We start from the raw sequence: 22,131 nt of genomic DNA, 5'->3' as shown, positions 1-22,131 counted from the left end.
ACACCACATGGCCTATCAAAGCAAGATTTCTCAAACAACTGTGTTTGTTTTGATGTTAAGATGCTGGCTATTCAGCATATATTACATTGGTCCTATTTTCTGTTACATGTAGCACTGGGTATTTGAAAAGATAGGGAAATGAAAACTACTGTCATTCAGATGAATAGCGAGCCATAGCTAGACAGGTTTTGTAGCTTTATTTTCGTATGTTATGGACAAGTTATATGCACACTAGCTGTTGTACCGATCCTACCAGCTAGCTAGCAAATTCTTTACAGCACACAGGAATACATTTGTAATTAAGATTACGAATATGAATATTGGCTAAAATAGCTACCTAGAGCTAGCTATGTTATATTACCGTTAGCTAGCTAGCTCAGTTAGCTACAGCAAATTGCATTGCAATACTGCTGACGTTGTTAAGACAGCTGAAGTTAGCTAAATTAGCTCAGTATTAAAACCCTAAATGTTGTGCCAAATGTTTAAAACTTGTGAAAAGGTTAAAATATAAATGTAAAATATTACATTTATAATGTAGAGGGACTTGAGTCTGCAATCTCGCTGCTGTCAGCTAAGTTCATAGCCATGGGAAATTGCTGCTGAAATTGGGGGTGGGGGATGGTGGGAGGTGTAGCATGACGATTGGGAAGTAGTGGGCACCCCATTTGGCAATGCCTGTTTTTTTTTTTACTTTCCTGTATCCATTTATGGAGTCGAAAGGTAGTTCAATCTAACCTACTATTTGCCAATGCTAGTTATGCAAAAAAACCTTTCAGTTAAACCAACAGCTTCCACAAAAGTGAAGTAGAGAGAGATGATACCATGCTGATTCTGTGATAAGCTGTCATTTTTTGTTCCCGACACAACCAGGTCAAGTATTCGCAGGCAAACTGAAAGGCTCATCATTGACTGGTCGTGACTTACTATGAAATAATTAAATAGTGTAATAAATTAATTGTGTTTGTATTTATTTAGTATTACCAGTCCTAACATTACTGTTCTTACATTACAGTTCTCTGTTCAGGCTTTGGATATCAGTGCAACTTTGGCCTTTCAATTTTTCAAAAGAGTAATTTCTCTGCTCACGAATCAGACCCTTTGGTTTTTTGAGTAGCAAAATGTCATTGACAACGCTTTACAACACAGATACACACCACATGTTATGGAATTATTTGGAATCAGAGTGTACAGGAATTTGAGGGGAGTAATATAGCGCTCTCTCAACATTAACACTACGGTGCCAGAGAAAGGCCTTGGAATCACGATGTATTTAAACGGTCATATGTTCAAATACAATGCTGGCGTTGCATCCGCCAGTTAGCGGAGATGTAACATGCAGGTCACATGTGCCCATAAGGGGTTAAGCGGCACAGGATCCCCCCAAATATATGCCTATGGGTGGCCCTACTCATCTTATAGACCTAATTGTTGAAATGTAACAGCATTAGTCTCATATCCAAATCCCAGTTACCAGGCTACCCTGACAAACAGAAAAGAAGAAGAACTGAAACTTTTCAGAAAAAAATAATATTTATTTGTGCAACCAAACCAGACACAAAACACATATAATTATGCAAATATAGTTAAGTGCATTAAGAATAGGAGAACTGCTGTATAAGAATAAAGATATTGCTGATGCTTTAAAATCTGCTTAGATGGCTTCTTTTTTGAGAGTTTTACCAAGGAGGAGGTTACCAATAGGCCAAAAGGCATATTCAATACCCAGAATGTCTAAGCTGATATTGAGATAGAGGATAAAGAAGTACTAGATAAATGTAAATGTATATGTAAACTAGAGCCAAATAAGGCAGCATGCCCCGATGGCATATTCCTAAGGGAACTCACTAACAAGAGTTAAGTGAGAATTTTTTTAAACCACTGGCAAGTACTTTTAAACAGTCTTTAGAGACTGGAGAAATATAATATAAGGTAATATTATACCAATATATAAGAAAGGGATCATACTGATTCAGGAAACTGAGCTTGGAAAATACTGGAATCTATCATTAGAGACAAAGTGAAATTATTTATTGAAAAGAATAACATTCTAATTGGCAGTTGACATGGTTTAGGGTCAAGGGTAGGTCATGCCTGACAAACCTTTTGGCATTCTTTGAGGAAGCTACCAAGTGTTTTGATGTTAGCAGGCCTTATGATATTGTAGATTTCCAATTATAAGGTACCACATGACAAACTCAAACAGAAGTAGGAAGTGTACCTCTGTACAGCAACAGGGGTCTCAGCCCCGGAACCCCGGGCTTATCGGTGAGATCAAAAAGCTCTCCTCAGAGAGGGGCGATACTCCAACGACTATGTACACCACTTGACTTTAGGAAAGTCAGCAAATACAGAGATTCACTAGAAGCTCACCTAGGCGCGACTGACTGTGCAGGAGTCGCCAAGTAAATGCACCTACTGCTCCAAGGGTTGTCAAACACAAAACCCTGGGCGGTCGGTGAGTAAAGGGTGTGGGAAAGTGTGCAATAAACTCAAACCCTAACACTTGGCCTAGGCAGAAGGAAGCTGCTAATGGGGTCTCAATTCCCAGAGGAATACCTTCTTCAAACTGTCATGTCTCTGACATTTGTGCGCAAAATAATATGTGAAGGTGAAAGTATGACAGACTGTCCTCACTACCCTAAGGTAACAAAGGGTTGCTGCGTGTTCAGCTCCCATACCCTTTGCCACAACAGGTAAATGAGTATCGTCAATCACATTACATTACATTAATGGCATTGGGCAGACACTCTTATCCAGAGTGGCGTACAGTTGATTGGACTAAGCAGGAAACAATCCTCCACTGGAGCAATGCAGGGTTACAGGCCTTGCTCAGGGGCCCAACGGCTGTGCGGATCTTATTGTGGCTACACCAGGGATTGAACCACCGACCTTGCGGGTACCAGTCATCTACCTTAACCACTACCCTACAGGTTGCCCTAAATACCTCTCATAGTGCACAAATGAAAATAAAAAGCAGAAACATGCAATGCAATGGGGAGATAACACACAACGCAGAGCTTAAAAAGAAAGACACACAGCTGACCTTCATTGGTAATCAACCTGCATGCAGCAGACAATTGGAATTAGTCATCAGCATGCGGATATTGATTACCTGAGCGCCACTCATTGTCAAAGTCAGCCTGATTACCAATTTGGCAGAAATATGGCAAGAGCGCCCTCTATGTAGTGCCTGGAAATTCAATAGAATAGATACCCAGAACCTTGACAAAAGTAATCCAGGAAGATTTAAACAGAATCCAGAAGTGGGCAGAAACCTGGCAAATGAAATTCAATATAGCAAAATTTTCTACATGTAGGAAATAAAAACATAAGACAGGATTACTTTATGGGTGGTACAAAATTGGAAGGAGCTCAAGTTGAAGAAGACTTGGAGGTAACAGTTGATCAAAGCCTTTCAGGTTCTAGTCAATGTCAGGTAGCAGTAAAAAAGGCCCGCAGGATGCTAGGATACATCGCCAAGAGTATTGAGTATAAATCTAAGGAAGTTATACTCACCTTATACAATACTGGTCACATCCCATGCCCACACATTCTTGTTATTTCCTGATTTCTCTGTTTTATTTATTTACTAAGTTCCATGTTCCATTTAAGGTTTTCCTATCTGTCACATTCCGTGCCCATTTCATAGTTTGTTTCCTAGTTTCTGCTTTTCTATGTATTCTCTGCATCAATGTTCCATTTCATGTTTTCCCTCTTCTACTCCCTCCACACCATGTGTTTCCTGTAATTCCCTCACCTGTTTCTCATTGTATAGTGTGTATATAAGCCTACCTGTTCCCTTTGTTTGGAGCCATCTTCTACCGTGCCTTTGTGTTTATGTCCTGTTTTCCTTACCTCTGTTTTGCATGTTCCTGATACCTTGCCAGTTCCTGATTTCCTACCAATTACTGTTGCCTGCCTGCTCCTCCGCCCAGCCCTGGTTTCGACCCCCGCTTGCCCTGGACCTCGTTCTCCGCCCGGCCCTCTGTCTCCTCTCCAGCTCCTTCCCCGTTCCTACCCCCATTGGACTGACTCCCTGGTTTCAACCCCTGCTTGCCCTGGACCTCGTTCTCTGCCTGGCCCTCCGTCTCCTCTCCAGCTCCTTCCCCGTTCCTACCCCCATTGGACTGACTCCCTGGTTTTCGACCCTCGCTAGCCCTGGACCTCATTCTCTGCCCGGCCCTCCCTCTCCACTCCAGCTCCCCACTCCTACCTCCATTGAAATTACTTCCGGTTTTCGACCATTGCTTATCCTATCACAACATACTGCCTTGCCTGTATTGCCCTGTTTTCCGTGCTTTGACCATTATCTGTAATACTCTGATTAAAGCCTGCGGTTTACTACATTTCTGAGTGTGCGTGTGGTTCAGATCAGTTCTCCTCTGTGACAATACCCTATTTTCAGACCACACTTCGAGTGTGCAGTTCTGGGACTGCCCTATAAGAAAGATAGAGGCCCTGGAAATGGTTCAGAGAAGGGCAACCAGATTGATTATATGTATGAAAGATAAATGTTTTGAGGAAAGACTTAAGATGCTTAATCTCTTTAAGTTTAGCAAAAGGAGACTTAGGGGGATTTGATTTCAGGCTTTTAAATTAAATTAATAATAATGGATTAATAAAGTGAACAACAGGCGATTCTTCAGAGTGATTTCAGTTAGCAGAATGAGGAGGCATAAAAAGATCAGGCTTGATATGGTCCTAGATACTATTTAGATTTTTTGCAAACTAAGCAGTTGGTACACTTTAGTGGTAGGTGAGCATTACTGGGCTGAATGGCCTGGTCTCGCCATTATGTTATGTTATGATTACAGATCCATGGCAAATCTATCAATATTTGCAAGCAAACAAGTGAGTGTGTATGGGTGCAGTGCTGATAATACTTGTCCAGATAATTTCATTGATTCACATGATTTTACTTATTGAAATTAAGACTCATTCTTTAACAGCTAATTGACAAAGCCAGAGTACAAACAATATTAATCTATGTACTCACTGAAAAATGCTTGAAATAGCATTCTAAAAGGACTTTCCAGTAAACTAAAACTATTTTACCTGAGCGTTTTTAAGTTTGAATGCTTTCAGAGAATTGTATTTCAGAGAAAAATATCATACTTTGTACTCCTTTTTTACTTACTTACTTTTTACTTCAAAGCACTCGTTACAAATTTCACAAGTCCAAGTCTAACTATTTTTTCTCTGGACAAATTACCAATCCCCACACCTATACCCTGATTAGACACCAGCTGAAGTACAGCATGTTTCATTTGATCACTGCAGCTGGTGAAGAAGTGCCACCATAGTTAGCCACCCTTAATGTTACATGTTCTTGCCCACGTTAGCCGGTGTTTGTTGATTCATTGTCCATTAGTGTGTTTAATTTCCACAATTAAGAGTCCAGACCTGAAAATTAAAACTTTGAACAAACAATGCAGCATTACATCCCAGTCCGATTCCAACAATTATCGGGAATTGTAGTGCTTGGTAAAGACTGAAAACTCATAAACTAATGTAATCGAAAATAATACTAACTCATTTCAATGCCCCTCTGTCCTTTAATTTGAGCCTTGTATATACTGAATAATTAATACTCCATAGCAGACTTTTCACATTTTTGGAGAACTTGAAGCAAAACGTCTGCGTACAATCCTATTAAAAGTTAAGAACATCTAGAGCCACGGTGGCGCAACGGGCTAAGATGCAGCGGACTTGCGGTTGCAATTCGTTGCAGTTGCACACTGAGTTCAACTGCCACCTTTGGCCGGCTCTCGTGGAGCAGCACAATTGGCAGGGTTAGCTGATCGCCGCACAAAAAGCACCTCGGAATCACGGACACAAGCATGAGACGAGACGGCTTGAAGAAGGCATGTTGCTCTCCTTTGGGCCGCCGAGGGACGGGATGTGTATCTATTACTAACTCTAATTGGATTAGATGGGGTACAATAGGCTACCAAAATAAAATAAAAAGTTAAGAACATCGTCTTGTTGATGAGGTTCTACAGATGTGAGGTCTTACATATGGAATCATTTTGCTAATACCTTTAGCTAATAGTGATCAAATGAAACATACTGTACTTCAGCTGGTGTTTAGTCAGGGTATGGGTGTGGCGAGTTCATTAGCCATTGATATGGGTTTGATTGCCTGTTTTAAATAAAAACAGGGATTGGTAATTTGTCCAGAGAAGAAATAGTTGGACTTGTAAAGAGTGCTTTGAAGGTAGAAATGAAAAAGTAAGTAAGTAAAAAAGGAGTACAAAGTATGATATTATTCTCTGAAATATAATTGAGTGAAAGTACAAGCATTCTCAGGTAAAATACATAATACGTAAAATACAAAATACAAAAATGCTCAGGTAAAATACAAATTGCCCAAAATATTAATAAAGTTTTAGTTTACTGGGAAGTCCTTTTGGAATGCTATTTCAAGTATTTTTCAGTGAGTACATAGATTTCTATTGTTTTAATGCTGACTCTACTAGAAATGGGTGGATTCATTGTTCATGTAGACAGGGATATTGCAAAAACTGGATTTTTGGATTATTGCACTGGAGGACCTACATTCGAAAGGGAAGACTTTAAAAAGTATTCAGTTTTATGGCTAGTTTCACCAGCAATAAAAAACTGGCATGCATTGTAATGCAGTAGCCACAAATGATTTCATAATGAAATTTAAACCATGCTCAGATGTAAATAGATAATAATGTACAGTTCTAATACTTTTGTTTAACTGAATGCGTGTGAGCTGTAAATTAGCAGTTGTTTTGCGTTCAGTGCTTCCTTCTGTTGATGAAAAAATAGCCAGTCGTATCCCCTGGTCCTCCTTCTTGGAAAAATCAACAGGGCTTTCAGAATGGAGCATGTTGACAAAACTGAGGACTTTGCAGCTTGCAAATAATCATTTAACAAGCCCGTTTGGGGGGGGGGGGGGGGGGCTTATATCTATATATGGGCTTTCCGTTTTCTCATTCATATAAAACATGAATACAAGGCAATTGAATACATGAGAACTATACTCCCAGGGACGATGCACTGGCCAGGAGAGGAACTGCCATGGAGTACAGGTGCCAGAGAATGTTGAAGCTTGTTCGTGCAAAAGCTTCATCTTGGATGAACTTTCACATGATGTACAACATGTTCTAAGAAGGAAAAAAAAAAAGTGAATTGGAAAATATCAAACCTTTTTTGTTCATCTTATGTTATGTTCTGTTACAGCAGACACAAATACGCAATCAGCCACACAAACACACATTCCAAATAGAACTCCCTTACATTTGTAACACTATATAGTGGCAGTAGACCTTTCATGTTTCATATTCTCCACTTATGATATCAGACAGGGATGGAAATAGCATTTCCAAAGCATAGTAATGCAAAACTTTGAAAGACTGTGTCCCCTACCACCCCATACACAAATTTACACGCAAGATTATGTTGCAGTAAATATGATTTCAGTTCAGTATTAATGAGAGAAATGTCATCAATAAATTCTCTTTAAATTCTAGCATCCTCCTGTTTGTTTTTCTAAACCGTCACAACATGTACAAGGAGAACTCACTAAACAAATGTCAGTGAACAAACTATTTTTGAATATCCACCAACCAATATAATTCCCATTATTTATTAATAGCAGACAAGCAAAGTGCATTGGCATACAAATAAGAGTAGGCAAATTCCTTGTTTGAGTCAGCAACTGTTAACTGCTAAAAGAGGGGCTGACTATGACAATGAACTCTTTGCTGATTTTGTCCTTGACACTGGTGCATACTGTAGTCCATATCATGGGATCTTTGGACATCTGCCCTGTTACTGGGGTCCTAATGAAGATAAACTGTAGGCTATGCAGTTCAGAATTAAAGTCTGTACCATTACTTATTATTTAGTATACTAACAGACCAAAATGGCACTCACATCAGAATATGTCCCAAAATAGAACATGCAGTGCATCCGGAAAGTATTCACAGCGCCTCACTTTTCCCACATTTTGTTATGTTAGTCTTATTCCAAAATTGAATAAATTCATTTTTTTCCTCAAAATCCTACACACAACACCCCATAATGACAACATGAAAGTTTTTGAAATTTTTGCAAATTTATTAAAAATAAAAAACTAAGCGATCACATGTACATAAGTATTCACAGCCTTTGCTCAATACTTTGTTGATGCACCTTTGGCAGCAATTACAGCCTCAAGTCTTTTTGAATATGATGCCACAAGCTTGGCACACCTATCTTTGGGCAGTTTCGCCCATTCCTCTTTGCAGCACCTCTCAAGCTCCATCAGGTTGGATGGGGAGCATCGGTGCACAGCCATTTTCAGATCTCTCCAGAGATATTCAATCGGATTCAAGTCTGGGCTCTGGCTGGGCCACTCAAGGACATTCACAGAGTTGTCCTGAAGCCACTCCTTTGATATCTTGGCTGTGTGCTTAGGGTCGTTGTCCTGCTGAAAGATGAACCGTCGCCCCAGTCTGAGGTCGAGGGCTCTGGAGCAGGTTTTCATCCAGGATGTCTCTGTACATTGTTGCATTCATCTTTCCCTCAATCCTGACTAGTCTCCCAGTTCCTGCCGCTGAAAAACATCTCCACAGCATGAAGCTGCCACCACCATGCTTCACTGTAGGGATGGTATTGACCAGGTGATGAGCGGTGCCTGGTTTCCTCCAAACATGACACCTGGCATTCACGCCAAAGAGTTCAATCGTTGTCTCATCAGACCAGAGAATTTTGTTTCATGGTCTGAGAGTCCTTCAGGTGCCTTTTGGCAAACTCCAGGCGGGCTGCCATGTGCCTTTTACTAAGGAGTGGCTTCCGTCTGGCCACTCTACCATACAGGCCTGATTGGTGGATTGCTGCAGAGATGGTTGTCCTTCTGGAAGGTTCTCCTCTCTCCACAGAGGAACGCTGGAGCTCTGACAGAGTGACCATCGGGTTCTTGGTCACCTCCCTGACTAAGGCCCTTCTCCCCCGATTGCTCAGTTTAGACAGGCGGCCAGCTCTAGGAAGAGTCCTGGTGGTTCCGAACTTCTTCCATTTACAGATGATGGAGGCCACTGTGCTCATTGGGACCTTCAAAGCAGCAGAAATTTTTCTGTACCCTTTCCCAGATTTGCGCCTCGAGACAATCCCGTCTCGGCGGTCTACAGACAATTCCTTTGACTTCATGCTTGGTTTGTGCTCCGACATGCACTGTCAACTGTGGGACCTTATATATGTGGCCGTTAGCAACAACCCAGTTCCATTATACTACCATATGTTACGATTATGCCACTCCCATCTATTTAACAGGGATGGGAGAACCCACTGATACTCTACAGTAAAGATCCCTCCCCACGCTAGGGTTATTCAAATGAATGAAAGGATTGGAGGCTGATGTATCAAAAGCAACACAATAATACTTTATTTATACCATTCATTCAGAGTAATTAAAATATTTGTTGTGTAAAGGACCAACCTTTACTTACAGCAGTGTATTAGGGGTACATACATGAGTTCTCATCAACACAAGATTTATATGCAAGAATAATGTTGGGCAGCACCCCAATGCTCAATATTGACAGGCAACCCACTTTTGATCCACAATAAGTACAGGGCTTCCCAGTGACTCAACACCCCAAGCACCGCAACCAAGGTGACACCAGGTTAACCATAAAAGGCTAGGTCAATACACACCAATCGTAATCACACCACACAGGTGGTCCTCGTAACACGTTGAGGATCGAGCCCTGCCCACTAAATATATGAGAACCCAAGCAAAGGCAATTAAGATTTAAAATAAGTAATGTAGTAGCGAGTAAAGAACATGAAGTGCCAAGATAATCAGATGCACTTTGGACAATTGTCTACCTGCCTACTGGCACCTCCCCTTGTCCCAGCCTTGATATTGCACACTGCTCTCATATAATGGTTGATTACAATAGTACAGCCCACCCTTGGTACTGCACACTGCCCAAACACAACAAATTGCATCAATAGTAAAACATCAATGATTAAAAGAGCTCATTTTCATAGACATGATATAAACATATACAAACTTCACATATGGGAAAACAGTGGCTAGCTGTCCAAACCAAATGGCAAAAACGACGAGTGGCGGGGTTCATTCACAAGCCGGCTTCCAGGCCATCCGCCCCCCCGCACGCAGCAGCAATTAGGCAAACGCTCTTAACACCAGCAGGATCTGTTGAAAGACATTAAATATGAATATTCTCAGCGCGCACAGCAGGGCACCGCTTCGATGCTTTGTTTATCATACATCCTTTACTGCGATTAAGAGGGAATCACTAGCGGAGATTTAAGAATGGTTCTATTTACCTACAAATTCCACGAAACAGACCATAGCAAAATCACATTACGGCCCATCCCAAGGCTCGCATCAAAACCACACACTTTATGGGAAGCATACCTACCCTCGTTAAACCCAACAAAATGCCTCCGTACACCGTACACCGGTGACTGCACACGCACACCCTTTAACACACGGAACGCCAATGCCCGGATTGTCTTCGTCCATCGGTAATCTACAAGAACCCACATACTTATAAACGACGTACTCTATTATAAGGCAGCTAATGCTATTCTTATATAACAGCACGCCAAACAATTCCAATTTACCGCACTTTCCACTCCGCTCCCCTGGCTAAGCAGCTGACTGATGACGCAAGAATCCTGCCCCTATGCACACCTCGTCATTTAAGCCCTTACTATTCGCCCCTGGGTCCTACAGTCCCACTGGCTACATATAGACGGGTGTGTGCCTTTCCAAATCATGTCCAATCAACTGAATTTACCACTGGTGGACTCCAATTAAGCTGTAGAAACATCTCAAGGTTGGAAACAGGATGCACCTGAGCTCAATTTTGAGCTTCATGGCAAAGGCTGTGAATACTTATGTACATGTGATTTCAGAATTAGCAAAAATCTCAAAAAAACTGTTTTCACATTATGGGGTATTGTGTGTAGAATTTTGAGGAAAAAAATGAATTTAATCAATTTTGGAATAAGGCTGTAACATAACAAAATGTGGAAAAAGTGAAGCGCTGTGAATACTTTCCGGATGCACTGTAATGCACCAGAATATAGTCACATAATATCTTATTCAATATAGTTAATACTCAAACCCATGCTCAGTCAACTATTAGTATGGAAACATAGTCAAGACATTTTAGGCTAGACTGTTGTGGTTAATTCTTCAAATAATTAAGAATAAAGAATCCATAGAATGGTCTCTCAATCTTAAAACATTCATATTCCATATAGCCTGCAAGAAAATGGTGAATTAAATCCAATTGAAGTTATGTGCTTTGTTTGAATTACATTCAAGTTCTGTTGTATCATTTAGCACCTGCTAAATGATACAATATACAGTAAATGTACAATATGCGCACCAATCATATTTTTCCTGGAATACCATGGGATTGTTTTATGGTTTGTTCTTGACTGATCTGGTGCTTTTCAATAAATTCACTGAGTTCTTAAGCTGCCCATTTGAGGGATGCAATATCTCCCATTTTTGTGCAGGAGACATTTGCACGTGTCAATTACATTGCAAGGGTTTTTCCTCCAATACCTATCTCCTTTACAGGATGGTACTGCAATGAGATACACGATTCAGAGGAATTAATCATTCATATGCTGAATCTTAACATTGCATAAATTAACGATTTGTGGGCTTGCAGAGCACATTTCAATTGTTGAGTTTCCCCTTGGGATTACAGTAAACCCGCAATCCTCCGGGATTCTATTTGAAGCCGGGCCTCGGATAATAGCCGGGGGCGTGGTCGATTCGGACAAATAAAGGCCGGCCCCCAAATACAAGCCGGGGTAATATTGCCTACCAGTAGGGCTATCAGTCCATGAGCACTAGAAGACATTGTTTCGATTTAACTCAATGAAATAAAAGAGCTCTTCTTAATATTTTATATTGTTGGTTGGTTTAATACTGTTGCCAATGAAAAGTCGTTGTCCTACACTATGGGTCTCCAACACGTAGCTCTCAAGTTACCAGTCGCTTGCCGCCCCCTTCTTAGTAGCTTGCCAAAGGCTGAAGCAGTATGCATTTAAACACAATTGTTACCGCGAGGCATTCCAGCCTACGAATTTAATAAAAAGTAAATCAGGCAAAATTTAAAATTAACTCAATTTAGGCTACTTGGCTACGCAATAAGGTTTCCATGTATTTACAGCACAGCGCACGTTCAATGAATGAATGAAAGCGGCTGCCTTGGCTCGCAATAAACACCCGACACTCTTTCAACTACATAAAACTTAACCGTGAACCATCAAATACCCCCCAGATTTCAGTGCCCATCAGTCCCAACATTTAGCAATAGAATCAAACAGTCCAAAAGTAAATAAAATCCCAAACCAAAGTGAAAATCTTTTGATAGCCTACCGGTATGCTGCTCCAAACGAAACGCATGTCTCACTTTAGGAAAAAAAGATCCTTAACTTGCTGTTATCTACGCTAATTTGTTATTGTTCATGAAGGCGTGTCTGGCAAGTTATTATTTTATGGATTCTGGACTTGCATGTGATTTATTGTGTTTGAGAATATTTGCAATAAACTAAGTCTGTTAAGACTGACACTATGACTTACCAAATGGTGTTCCTGATTAGCCTACACTAATTGATTTCTGAACAGTTACAGGAAGTGTTGAACAGTGTTGGCCCACTTTAAGTGTAGCCTTTTACTTTATTTCTAAGAATAAAATTCTACAACAGAAGCCTAATAAGAAATAAAGGCCTGCCTCGAATACGAGCCTGCCCCAAATAGAGGCCTGTGCTTTGTGCAGCCTAAGTAAATAAAAGACCCCGGCCACAATTTGAGGATTTACGGTAGATTTATCAGGATGTAGCTCATTCTTATTGCTTAGTTTATATAGTTTTCAACACAGGGAGACCATAGCTAGGTGTCCTTTCTCCTGTTTCTATGACAAAACCTGTTCTAAATACAGTATGTTCGATTTATATGAGTCACATGCACAATGTGTCCACACAGGGCAGCCAAATACTTAAAACTGAACACAGGCAAACGTATTCCTGTTTCATACATTTGCAATATGTCTTGCTGTACTGCTACATGATTCTATCAATATCAAATGTCTTTGGATTAAAGCAGCTGCAACAGAATCTTATCAGGACATATGCAGTATTCTCTGTATGTTCTTCTCATTTACATAAATGATTTCTACCTTCCGTGAGGAAAGTTTCATGATGTGGTGAAGACTGTAATAGAATGTCTTATTAACAAATAGCTGTTTTTAGACATAACTTAACTATTTTTTATTTTATTTTATATTTGTTTGATCTTTTTTCTAAAGCATGTGATATGTTAGATTTTTTTTGTAAACATTTTTAACATGCAATATTTAGGGGCTGATAAATATATTTCTGATGATAATCGAGACTCATCTGGCATTTTGATTTACAAGGCCAATTGGACATTTGTATGTACATCTTTTATATAGAGTTCTTAATTCTGTGAAATGATTTCCTTCAAAATCTTCCAAAATAAGAACAACTTTCTGTTTTGTATGACAGGGGATGTCAGGACAATGAGTTATGGATATGTGAGGAAAGCCCAGTGTTTGCCCATCATTAACACAGGTGCAGTTAGTAATAGCATGGCCTTGCAGAAAATAACTGCCCCATTGAAAGGAGTATAAACATGCTGGAAAGCATTCTTAGCTTGAAAGCAAACCCAGCCCTTAGTACTATATTTACAGTATACACTCCGACATACAAAAGGCCGGAAAAATATTATAGCCTTGCGTCGGCCAGTCTGTGCTGTCTAGCACAAGCTGTTCACTTTTCACATGTAAGCCAACACAGAAAAAGCGGGCAGTCAGTTAACGACTTGATAATAAAGTTTGGTTCTATTTTCCAATCAATTACTGCATGCTGCCAGGGTGTGTGTTCTCCATGGCGCTGATTACGTGGGGTGAGCCATGTTGGTTTATCAGTGAGAACCACAGCAGCAGCTCAACCCTTTCCTCCAGACAGAGGAGCAGTTCTGTCGCTAGCCATGCATTTCCTCAGTACGATTTCCATGGACTGCCTCTCGGCCCGTGACTCTAGCCTCGTCACGGTGAAGACGCCCATGTTCCCCGGAACCGCTTTACCTGTTTTCATACCTTTCGACATGGGGATGTGAGTGACAGCGGTCCGTGGGGGTGGTGCATCTGTTCCTGGCTAACGAGAGGAGAAGACAGTAAAACATGTACATTAGTGAAAAGAGTTAGGCTCAAAAGAGCCTGGATTAGTGGTTCCCGAACCTTTCCTTGAGTACCCCCAGGCAGATCCTGGTATTTGAGGTGTTCCACCTCAATCACACCAAATGCAACTAATCAATGGCTGGATGATGGTTGTAAAGCGTGAGCATGACGAGGTGGAGGCTGGAGTTTTTTCCCCTGCAGGCTGATAAGTATCTAAACTGCTGCTTTCACTAGTGGTTTTTAAAAAAATCATCTGGCATAGTCGTTTTGTGGTTTTCTTATGCCACAGTTTTTTGTAAGATATAAATATGAACGCAACAATAATTAATAATCAATCATAAGGGGGCAAAGTGGATAGGGCTACATTTCTTGTGTGCATCCTCTGGCCTGAGCTACAGCACATTACTTAAGAGTGTGCATTCTATTTATGTTACAAATAAATTCTGACACTAACCTGAGTTGACCTGGAGGGGGCAGATGTGATGGGGGTGATGGTAACGCTGCTCAGCACCTTTCCTGGTGTGGTCTTGAAAGAAGTACCATGGCGTGGTGAGCGCAGAACAGTACCTGTGGCAACATCCTTGCTCTCTGTTGTAACAGCAAGAGGCCTGACAGTGATGGTGGGGGGGCTACAGCCACTCTCCAGGGGCCGCTTGAATTGTGGTCCTAGGTGAATATGGATCTTGTTATCCTCTGTGGTGGTGATAATGCTGGTATTGGAGAACTTCTTGGGTGTGGGCACTGTCTGCTTCTCAGGGGTCACCTTGAACACAGACCGCCCCATGGTCATGTCCTGCATTGCTTGGGAGCTAGAAACATCTGCTATAGCAGATGTACTGACTGTCACAATGGAGATGGGTGACAAAGGCCTATCAGACTTGGAGGTCTCTGGAGATTTGGCCCTGGATATAGTTGTTATGGTGACAGGTGACTTAGCCCTCTCCAGATCAACCACACTCTCACCGGCTTTGGTGGGCTTTGGGACGATGGTTATGCGTGGTTTCTGCTGCCCCAATGTGGGGATGATGGTAGCATTAGAGAAGAAATCCTCAGAGGAGGGACTGGTGATCTCCAAGGTGGCCGTGCTGGACCCGTGATCTGAGGTCACTCGGATATGCAGGGGCTGCCCTTGCCTCTGAGATGTGGGCATTGTCCCAGTCCGTGGGGATTGCGCATTGGAGTGTGATGACTCCAAACTGCCCTCCTTTTTCTTCATCCAGGGCATCCATGTCTTCCTCATGTTGAACTCATTAGCAGCAGGAGGGTAGCGGTCCAGCACAGATGGCCTCTCCACTGGCTTCTTAAGGCCCTTTAGTCGTAGGTTGCTCATGATGTGGTTCTCCTCCTGGAAAGATTTCCTGATAAACACTGCAGGGGTGTCCTCAGTTACATCACAGGCCACGATGTCTGTCTGTACCCCAGTGGATGCCAAGGGGACATCCACCATTCTCCGTCCATTAGTGCTAGGCCTCATGGCACGGCTATAGCGTTTGGTAACCTCCAGCTCTTTTGTGAGATTGAGGACCTCATGGCTCATGTTCGTCTTCTTCTTCTCCTCCTCAATGAACCTCTGCTGAAGTATAGAGTAGTCCACCTGCAGTTGTGAGAGCTGGTCCTCTTTGTACATTAGCTCGTGTATCTTCTCCTTGAGTGCCTGGACTTCAGCCTGTAGGTCCCTCATCTTTGCTTCCTCCATCTTGCACCGCTGCCGAAGCTCCGCCTCCTGGCTCACTGCCTCCCCCTTCTCTATAGCCTTATTCCTAGCAATCTGGCTCCTCATCTCTTCTAGCTGCTGGGAGAGGACATTAGCCTTGTCCTGCTCTGTCCTGAACTTCTTCTCCAGCAGGTCATACTCATCCTCTGTCTTCATCAGGTCTCCCTCCACCACTTCCAATTGCTTGAGGCGGTTCTTCAGCCTTTCGATTTCTAGCATCAACTCCTTGATTCTGTTGTCTTCTTCTGTGAGTTTCTCCAGTTCCCTCTTCATCCTGCTCCATTCCCTCTCTGCCTCCTCTAGATGATCAGTTCTAGTCTTCATCAGGCTGACTCTCAAACTCAGGTCCTTGCATTTCTCTTCCTCACTCCGAAACTTGCTTTTCAGCTCCTCCTTCTCTTTAACAAGGGAGGTCACCTTAGCCTCCATCTCCGCTTTCAGCTTGAGCAGCTTTTTGCTCTCCTCAATAAGCTTCTCTGTCACCTCCATGACCTTGCATTGTTCCGTCTTGAACATCCTGTTCAGGCTATCACCCTTCTTTTCCTCCTCCCTGATCCTCTCTGCCATCTTCTTTCTCTCATCCACCATTATCACCGTGAATGACTTCAGCTTGGCAAGGTCATCTTTCAGGCCCAGCTCTGCTTTCTCTAGCCGTGACTCTGAGGTCTCCAGTTCCTTCACATGGTTCTTCACCAAATCCAGTTCAGAGACAAGCTCTTTCACAAGGCCCCTCTCCTTCTCCAGGCTGGTTTGCAGCTGGGTGCACTCAGACTTGCTGATGCTAAAGGCTCCCTCAAGCTTCTCCAGCTCTATCATCTTCTTCTGGAGCTTTTCCACCTCTAGCTTCAGCTCTATGCAGTGGCTCTCCTCATCCTGTAGCCTCTTCCTCAACTCTCTGCACTGGGACTCAGTCTTTATGATCTCCTCATCCTTGCCCTCCATCTCCAGCACCCTCTTGCGCAGGGTCTCCAGCTCTGTCATAAGGCTGGAGTTGCCACACTCCCCCTTGCTAATCTTCTCCCTCAGCGCCTGGAGCTCATCTTCAGACCTCTGTAAGGTCTGGTTGCTCTCCTCCAGCTCTTCAATCCTGCGTGTCATGCTGGCAAGCTTGAGTCTCATCTGCCGGTTCTGGGATTCCTGGCCACCCAACTTGGTGGTCATCTCCTCGTGGCCTTGGGCAAACTTAGCCGCCTTGCACTCCAGGTCCACTTCCAGCTTCAGGATCCTCTGGCTATCCTCTTTGGCTTTGCAGGTGACAGCACTTAGCTTCTGCTCCTTCTCCTGTAGCTGCTTAGCAAGATCTTGGATCCTCTGGCTATGTTGGTCTATCTGATCAAGATACAGCTGCCGTTCGTCCACTAGCATCAGGGCAAAGGACTTCAGCTTCACCAGCTCTTCTCGAACCTTCTCCAGATGCTTGCTGTGTTCCTTGTCTTTGCGGGTCTGGTATGCTTTCTCCTGCTCCAATAGTCTCTTTAATCTGAAAGCAAAATATAACAGGTTATAAATTACAGAATGAAAGAAAAATAAATCACATGTTGTTATGAACAGGTTTACAATTAACTTGCATTCATCCTGAGGCAAATAAAATGAAAAAGAAGAAAGTTTATCAAACTAAATAATTCAGGTATTCCGTTCCTACAATATACTCTGTAAGTAATATGGTCATTGTTTTATGTGTCAGAAATGTGTACTATGGGAGTATTTAATTCCTTATGATACACATCTGACAGTCCAACATACTATTTTATGTTAAATGTTCCATGAAGAGCTGTCTGAAAAAGTTTATATCATATTGCATTTATTAACATTTATTAACTATGAAATGTATAGCTATGTTTTTCCATTATGACAGAATCATAACACTGTTGCGACCATTTTTTTATACAGCAGTAAGTGTCACTTCACTGCAGAAGTTATTATAGCATAAGCAAATATGATAGAAATATGATATTGTAGCCTTCAAAAGTAAGCTACAATAAATGGCCTTCAATAAACCTTAATTATGATAAACTGAACAGAGATTATAACTGCCACAGTTTACGCACATTGATTTATTTAAAACATGAGACACAGCACTGATCTGTATGAACTGCATGGTTATGTTTATGCATTTGTATAATTAACTTGTAAATAAACTTTTTTCAAAGAAACATACATCCTTCTTGATTGTGCAGGTATACACAATGAGTTTGATTATGCTTAAGACAACTTATAAGGGTATAGGTATAGCTAGCTGTTCGCAAGGTAGGTAGCATTAATGCTATCTTCGGCACTCTGTTCAAAAAGCTTGCTGGTGCAGGATTGTTCAGGTTAGACTTTTTGTGTAAAGGTTAATACTACAAGGGCCCTGTCCTGACAGTTTTCATAATGCTTTTGGTTATGTAAATGTGTCTGTTATACCCTGTGACAACCCCTGACACCGAGGACAGAAGAGCAGGACACAGAAAGGTATGGAAATTCTGGATTGCACCACCATTTTATTTTGGTCTTAACAGCCAGTACATCAGACGTTGGAAGGTAGCCAGAGCCCAATGCAACCCGAAAGGGAGTGTGACAAATTGGTGTAAAGTGTAAAGTAAAGAGTGGAGAAAAAAGATTTCCCTTGGACTGGAGACAAGCGAATGTTCCTCTAGCCCTTGGTTAAATCCAGTGTAAAAAGAAACGACCAGTGCCCAATCCATCCAGCAGCCTCTCCACCCATAGGACAGGCATCAAATCTTGAGACAGTGTTTACCTTAATCAAAGCAGAATCGAACAGACCCATTGGGCTTGGGAACAAGCATGATGGGACTGCACCAATCACTCGATTACTCCCATGTCCAGCATTCTGCCCAATTCTTCCTGTCAGGACTGTTTTCACATGAGAGAACACTGCAAACTGCTAAGTTTCACTTCAATAAAAAAAAAGTTCCACACAGCACCAGCTACCAAGATACATTCTGATATACAGACATTAGATTTGGGCTGGACTATTTGTTTTCAAAACTATATCTCAAAAACTCAAAACTTCAAATTATATCGCTGGTGTGCCAGCAGGTAGGTTCATTCCTACCATGTCATCAGAAGAATGAAAGGTGAATACCAGTTTGGATGCTGGGGAGGTGGCACTAAAGTCAGGGGGAGGGGGGCTTTTAAGCCCCATTTGTTTTCACCTCCTCCTTTAGCAGACTAACGGAAAGCTAGTTCCAAATGCAGCCCTCAAACTAATCTGTTTATTCATGGTGAAAATTGTGGACTACATACAGATGATACAGCTACCATTTCATTTCCACAGGATTTTTTTTTTCACAATTCAGTTATTAATTTCACTCTAAAATTTGTGGTCTTCATCTGGTTTTCATGTTGGTTTATCTTTTCTAACACAAATGCAGTTGCCACAGGCAAAACCAAGAGTAGACATTCAGAACTATTTATTGTTTAACCAATCAATCTAACAGGACACATCTGGGCAGCAAGAAACACCTGTCAGTCACATGTTCCAATACTTTTGCTCACCTAAACAAAGGGTGGCCTGATACAAAAGGTGATATGTTATAAGTTGCTTAACAAATCTAGATAAAAATACCGGGAAATAAAAGCTGAAATTTTAATCTGTCATCTCATCTACATCTTTTGACCTCAAACTCAATTGTCTTCAGTGTATAGCATAAACAAAGGAAGTGGCCTTGCCGCAACAATACTTTTGGAGGGAACTATAGGTATGTATTTAAATCATGAAACACATACTTTGAACCCACACTTCAATGCTAGTTAGTTTGCTTATATTTAGCTTTCACTGCTCTATTGAATAGAGAGCGGTATACCGGAAGTATCGTCCCTGTAACATCCGCTTTACCTCCCTATATCCTGTAACATCCGCTTTACCTCCCTATATCCTGTAACATCCGCTTTGCCTCCCTATATCCTGTAACATCCGCTTTGCCTCCCTATATCCTGTAACATCCGCTTTACCTCCCTATATCCTGTAACATCCGCTTTACCTCCCTATATCCTGTTACATCCGCTTTACCTCCCTATATCCTGTAACATCCGCTTTACCTCCCTATATCCTTTAACATCCGCTTTACCTCCCTATATCCTGTAACATCCGCTTTACCTCCCTATATCCTGTAATACCTGCTGAATCCAAGGCTTTTCTTTAAAAGGGTGTGCCGGGGGCTGTATTTTCTTGTGACTTGAGATTTATTCATTTTCCATGAAGCTTAGAAGATTCCATCTCTTTATTTAGACTATGCATTTAAATAGTTGCCAACTAAACATCTATTTTCATTTATTTTGGTGACAAGTGGCACACCCAATGTTCAGTTCAAGGTTTATTTAAAAAGCAGATCAGATTAATAAACATGCAGCAATAAACACATGACTATAGGTTGCTGATCAAATATAGAACTTATACTGGTGATTTGGTGCCAATATAAACATCAACAGTGCCTTTCCGTACTGTATTTCTGTGAAGCAGTGTGCCATGAGTGGAGAAATTCATTTCTCATGTGGGTACATCGACAAGACTTTTCACTCTTTCTTAGATTTATTGGGCACAATGCACACAACATTGTGAGTGAAAAGTGAGTGAAGAGTGAAGTCTGACAATGTGTCTTGCTCTCCGCTATGTTATTTGGCGTGCATGCCACTATGCAGCCAATGTAAAAGCTATAATCCCCTACTATGGGCAGTGAAAGAAAGCAAGCTCAACACTCCATGAACGCAACATGTCCGGTATATATCCTTATTATTAATCCTTATTAATATGCCTGCGTCCGCCCCTGTGGTAAATTGACACCTGCAGAAGCAGCACTCGGGAGGGCTGGAGGCGTGACATCACCACATTCAGGAGTCATATTCTGCATCGTGTGGCCCTGAATGACACCTAACCTTCACATAATCTGAATCCCTCACACATGATCAAGGAGGCTTAGGGCAGAGAAGGATTACAGTCTATCTGGGATGGGATATCTGCCCCATGGTGGAACAGTTGGGTGTCCTTAAATGCCTTTTTCTGTGAGCCGGGCCCAGGTGACCTTCCCCATGAAAGACAAGGAAAACCCTATTGATTAAATCGGGCAAAATAAAAACAAAATGTAATTAATTTAATTTAATTTATTTAATTAATGTTTTAATTTGGTAAACCCCTGAACAGCAAAATATGAGGAGGCATTCTTCTGCTGCTCCTCGTTCCCTCTGGGATGCTTTTGAGACCACCTGTTCATCATGGCTGCAGTTATGTCAGAGCTGCATGACACGCCCGCATTTATGAAAACAAGGTGTTACAAATTCTGCTTTTCATGGGAAACAAGTGCTCGAACAACATCTGAACTATTCAGGAACATGCCATTGAAGGAAATCCATCAAAACAAAATAAATAATCTGTCACTCCCCATTATAGTAACCCCAGCACAGCGACACAACAGTCAATTTAAAGGAGATTTTTTTGTTACATTCATAGTTCAGTCTATACAGTGGTTTCGTGTTTCATTTGGTGGTTTGCTTCTGCGGTAACAATTTTACCACCCAGGAAAAAATAATTGTGAGGTTCTGTCAGTCGCGTTCCATTGCATCCTGTAAAAGGCGGAGCATTTGTAGCAAGATTGCCCATAATCCATAGTGGTTTAGGGTTTGCTTTTCACACAGCCACCACCAGGTGGCAAATGTGAGGGTGTAGGGTATATCTTCCACCGCAGCAGTTAACTTTGTTAGCACTGACATCTCATATATAACATTTAAAGATTTAAATCGCCTGGGACTTGCTGTTTATGAAAACGGTGCCGTTGACCGTAATGAAATGCTTTAGTTTTCATTGTACTACTGACCAAGTACTGCTAAAAAGCAAATTGTATGGGTTAGTGTCATTGGCTTATGTTAGCTACAGTTATATCACCACTGCTGTGAAGTAAAAAAGTGGTCAACAAACAAAGTAAACAAACTGCATTTTCATTGAGATATGTATCATTGAGTTCACATGCACACACCGCAGTCTAAATTATAAAGCTCCATTTTGCCCTCCCTACATTAAGTTAACAAACTTTAGAATATATTTCTTGTAACTTTACATCTCTGCCCAGTTTTAGAGAATAACAACAGCTAATGTCAGCTAGCTAACATGTATTTTTAACAAACATTTGTTTACTGAACAAATTAATGTTGGTACTGATGAGCTAACGTTAAAAACATCCATGTTTCTATAACACTACTAATTCAGAATAC

At 41.5% G+C, this 22,131-nt stretch overlaps 1 protein-coding gene across 13 annotated transcripts in view; it reads right to left on the bottom strand.

Annotated features, from left to right (window-relative positions):
- Nucleotides 1-1,517: 1,517 nt before the first annotated feature.
- The window catches only part of LOC133133246 (filamin-A-interacting protein 1-like), a 56,201-nt gene continuing 35,587 nt past the window's right edge, over nucleotides 1,518-22,131 (bottom strand). For 2 of the 13 annotated variants that reach the window (XM_061249349.1, XM_061249423.1), the window contains exons 5-6: nucleotides 14,668-17,407; nucleotides 12,710-14,190 (exon numbers count right to left, since the gene is read on the bottom strand). In XM_061249349.1, the coding sequence (XP_061105333.1) occupies nucleotides 13,981-14,190; nucleotides 14,668-17,407 (2,950 nt within the window). In that variant the 3' untranslated portion in view covers nucleotides 12,710-13,980. Of the gene's footprint in view, nucleotides 7,137-8,126; nucleotides 9,067-9,099; nucleotides 10,178-12,709; nucleotides 14,191-14,667; nucleotides 17,408-22,131 lie in introns of those variants that run through there. The other 11 variants (XR_009709196.1, XM_061249357.1, XM_061249364.1 and 8 more) reach the window with 11 other exon arrangements.

The sequence above is a fragment of the Conger conger genome, chromosome 1 (assembly GCF_963514075.1).
Source record: "Conger conger chromosome 1, fConCon1.1, whole genome shotgun sequence".
NCBI classification, from domain to species: domain Eukaryota; kingdom Metazoa; phylum Chordata; class Actinopteri; order Anguilliformes; family Congridae; genus Conger; species Conger conger.
Note: the sequence above shows the minus strand (reverse complement) of the source record. Positions and strands in the feature narration are given on the sequence as shown.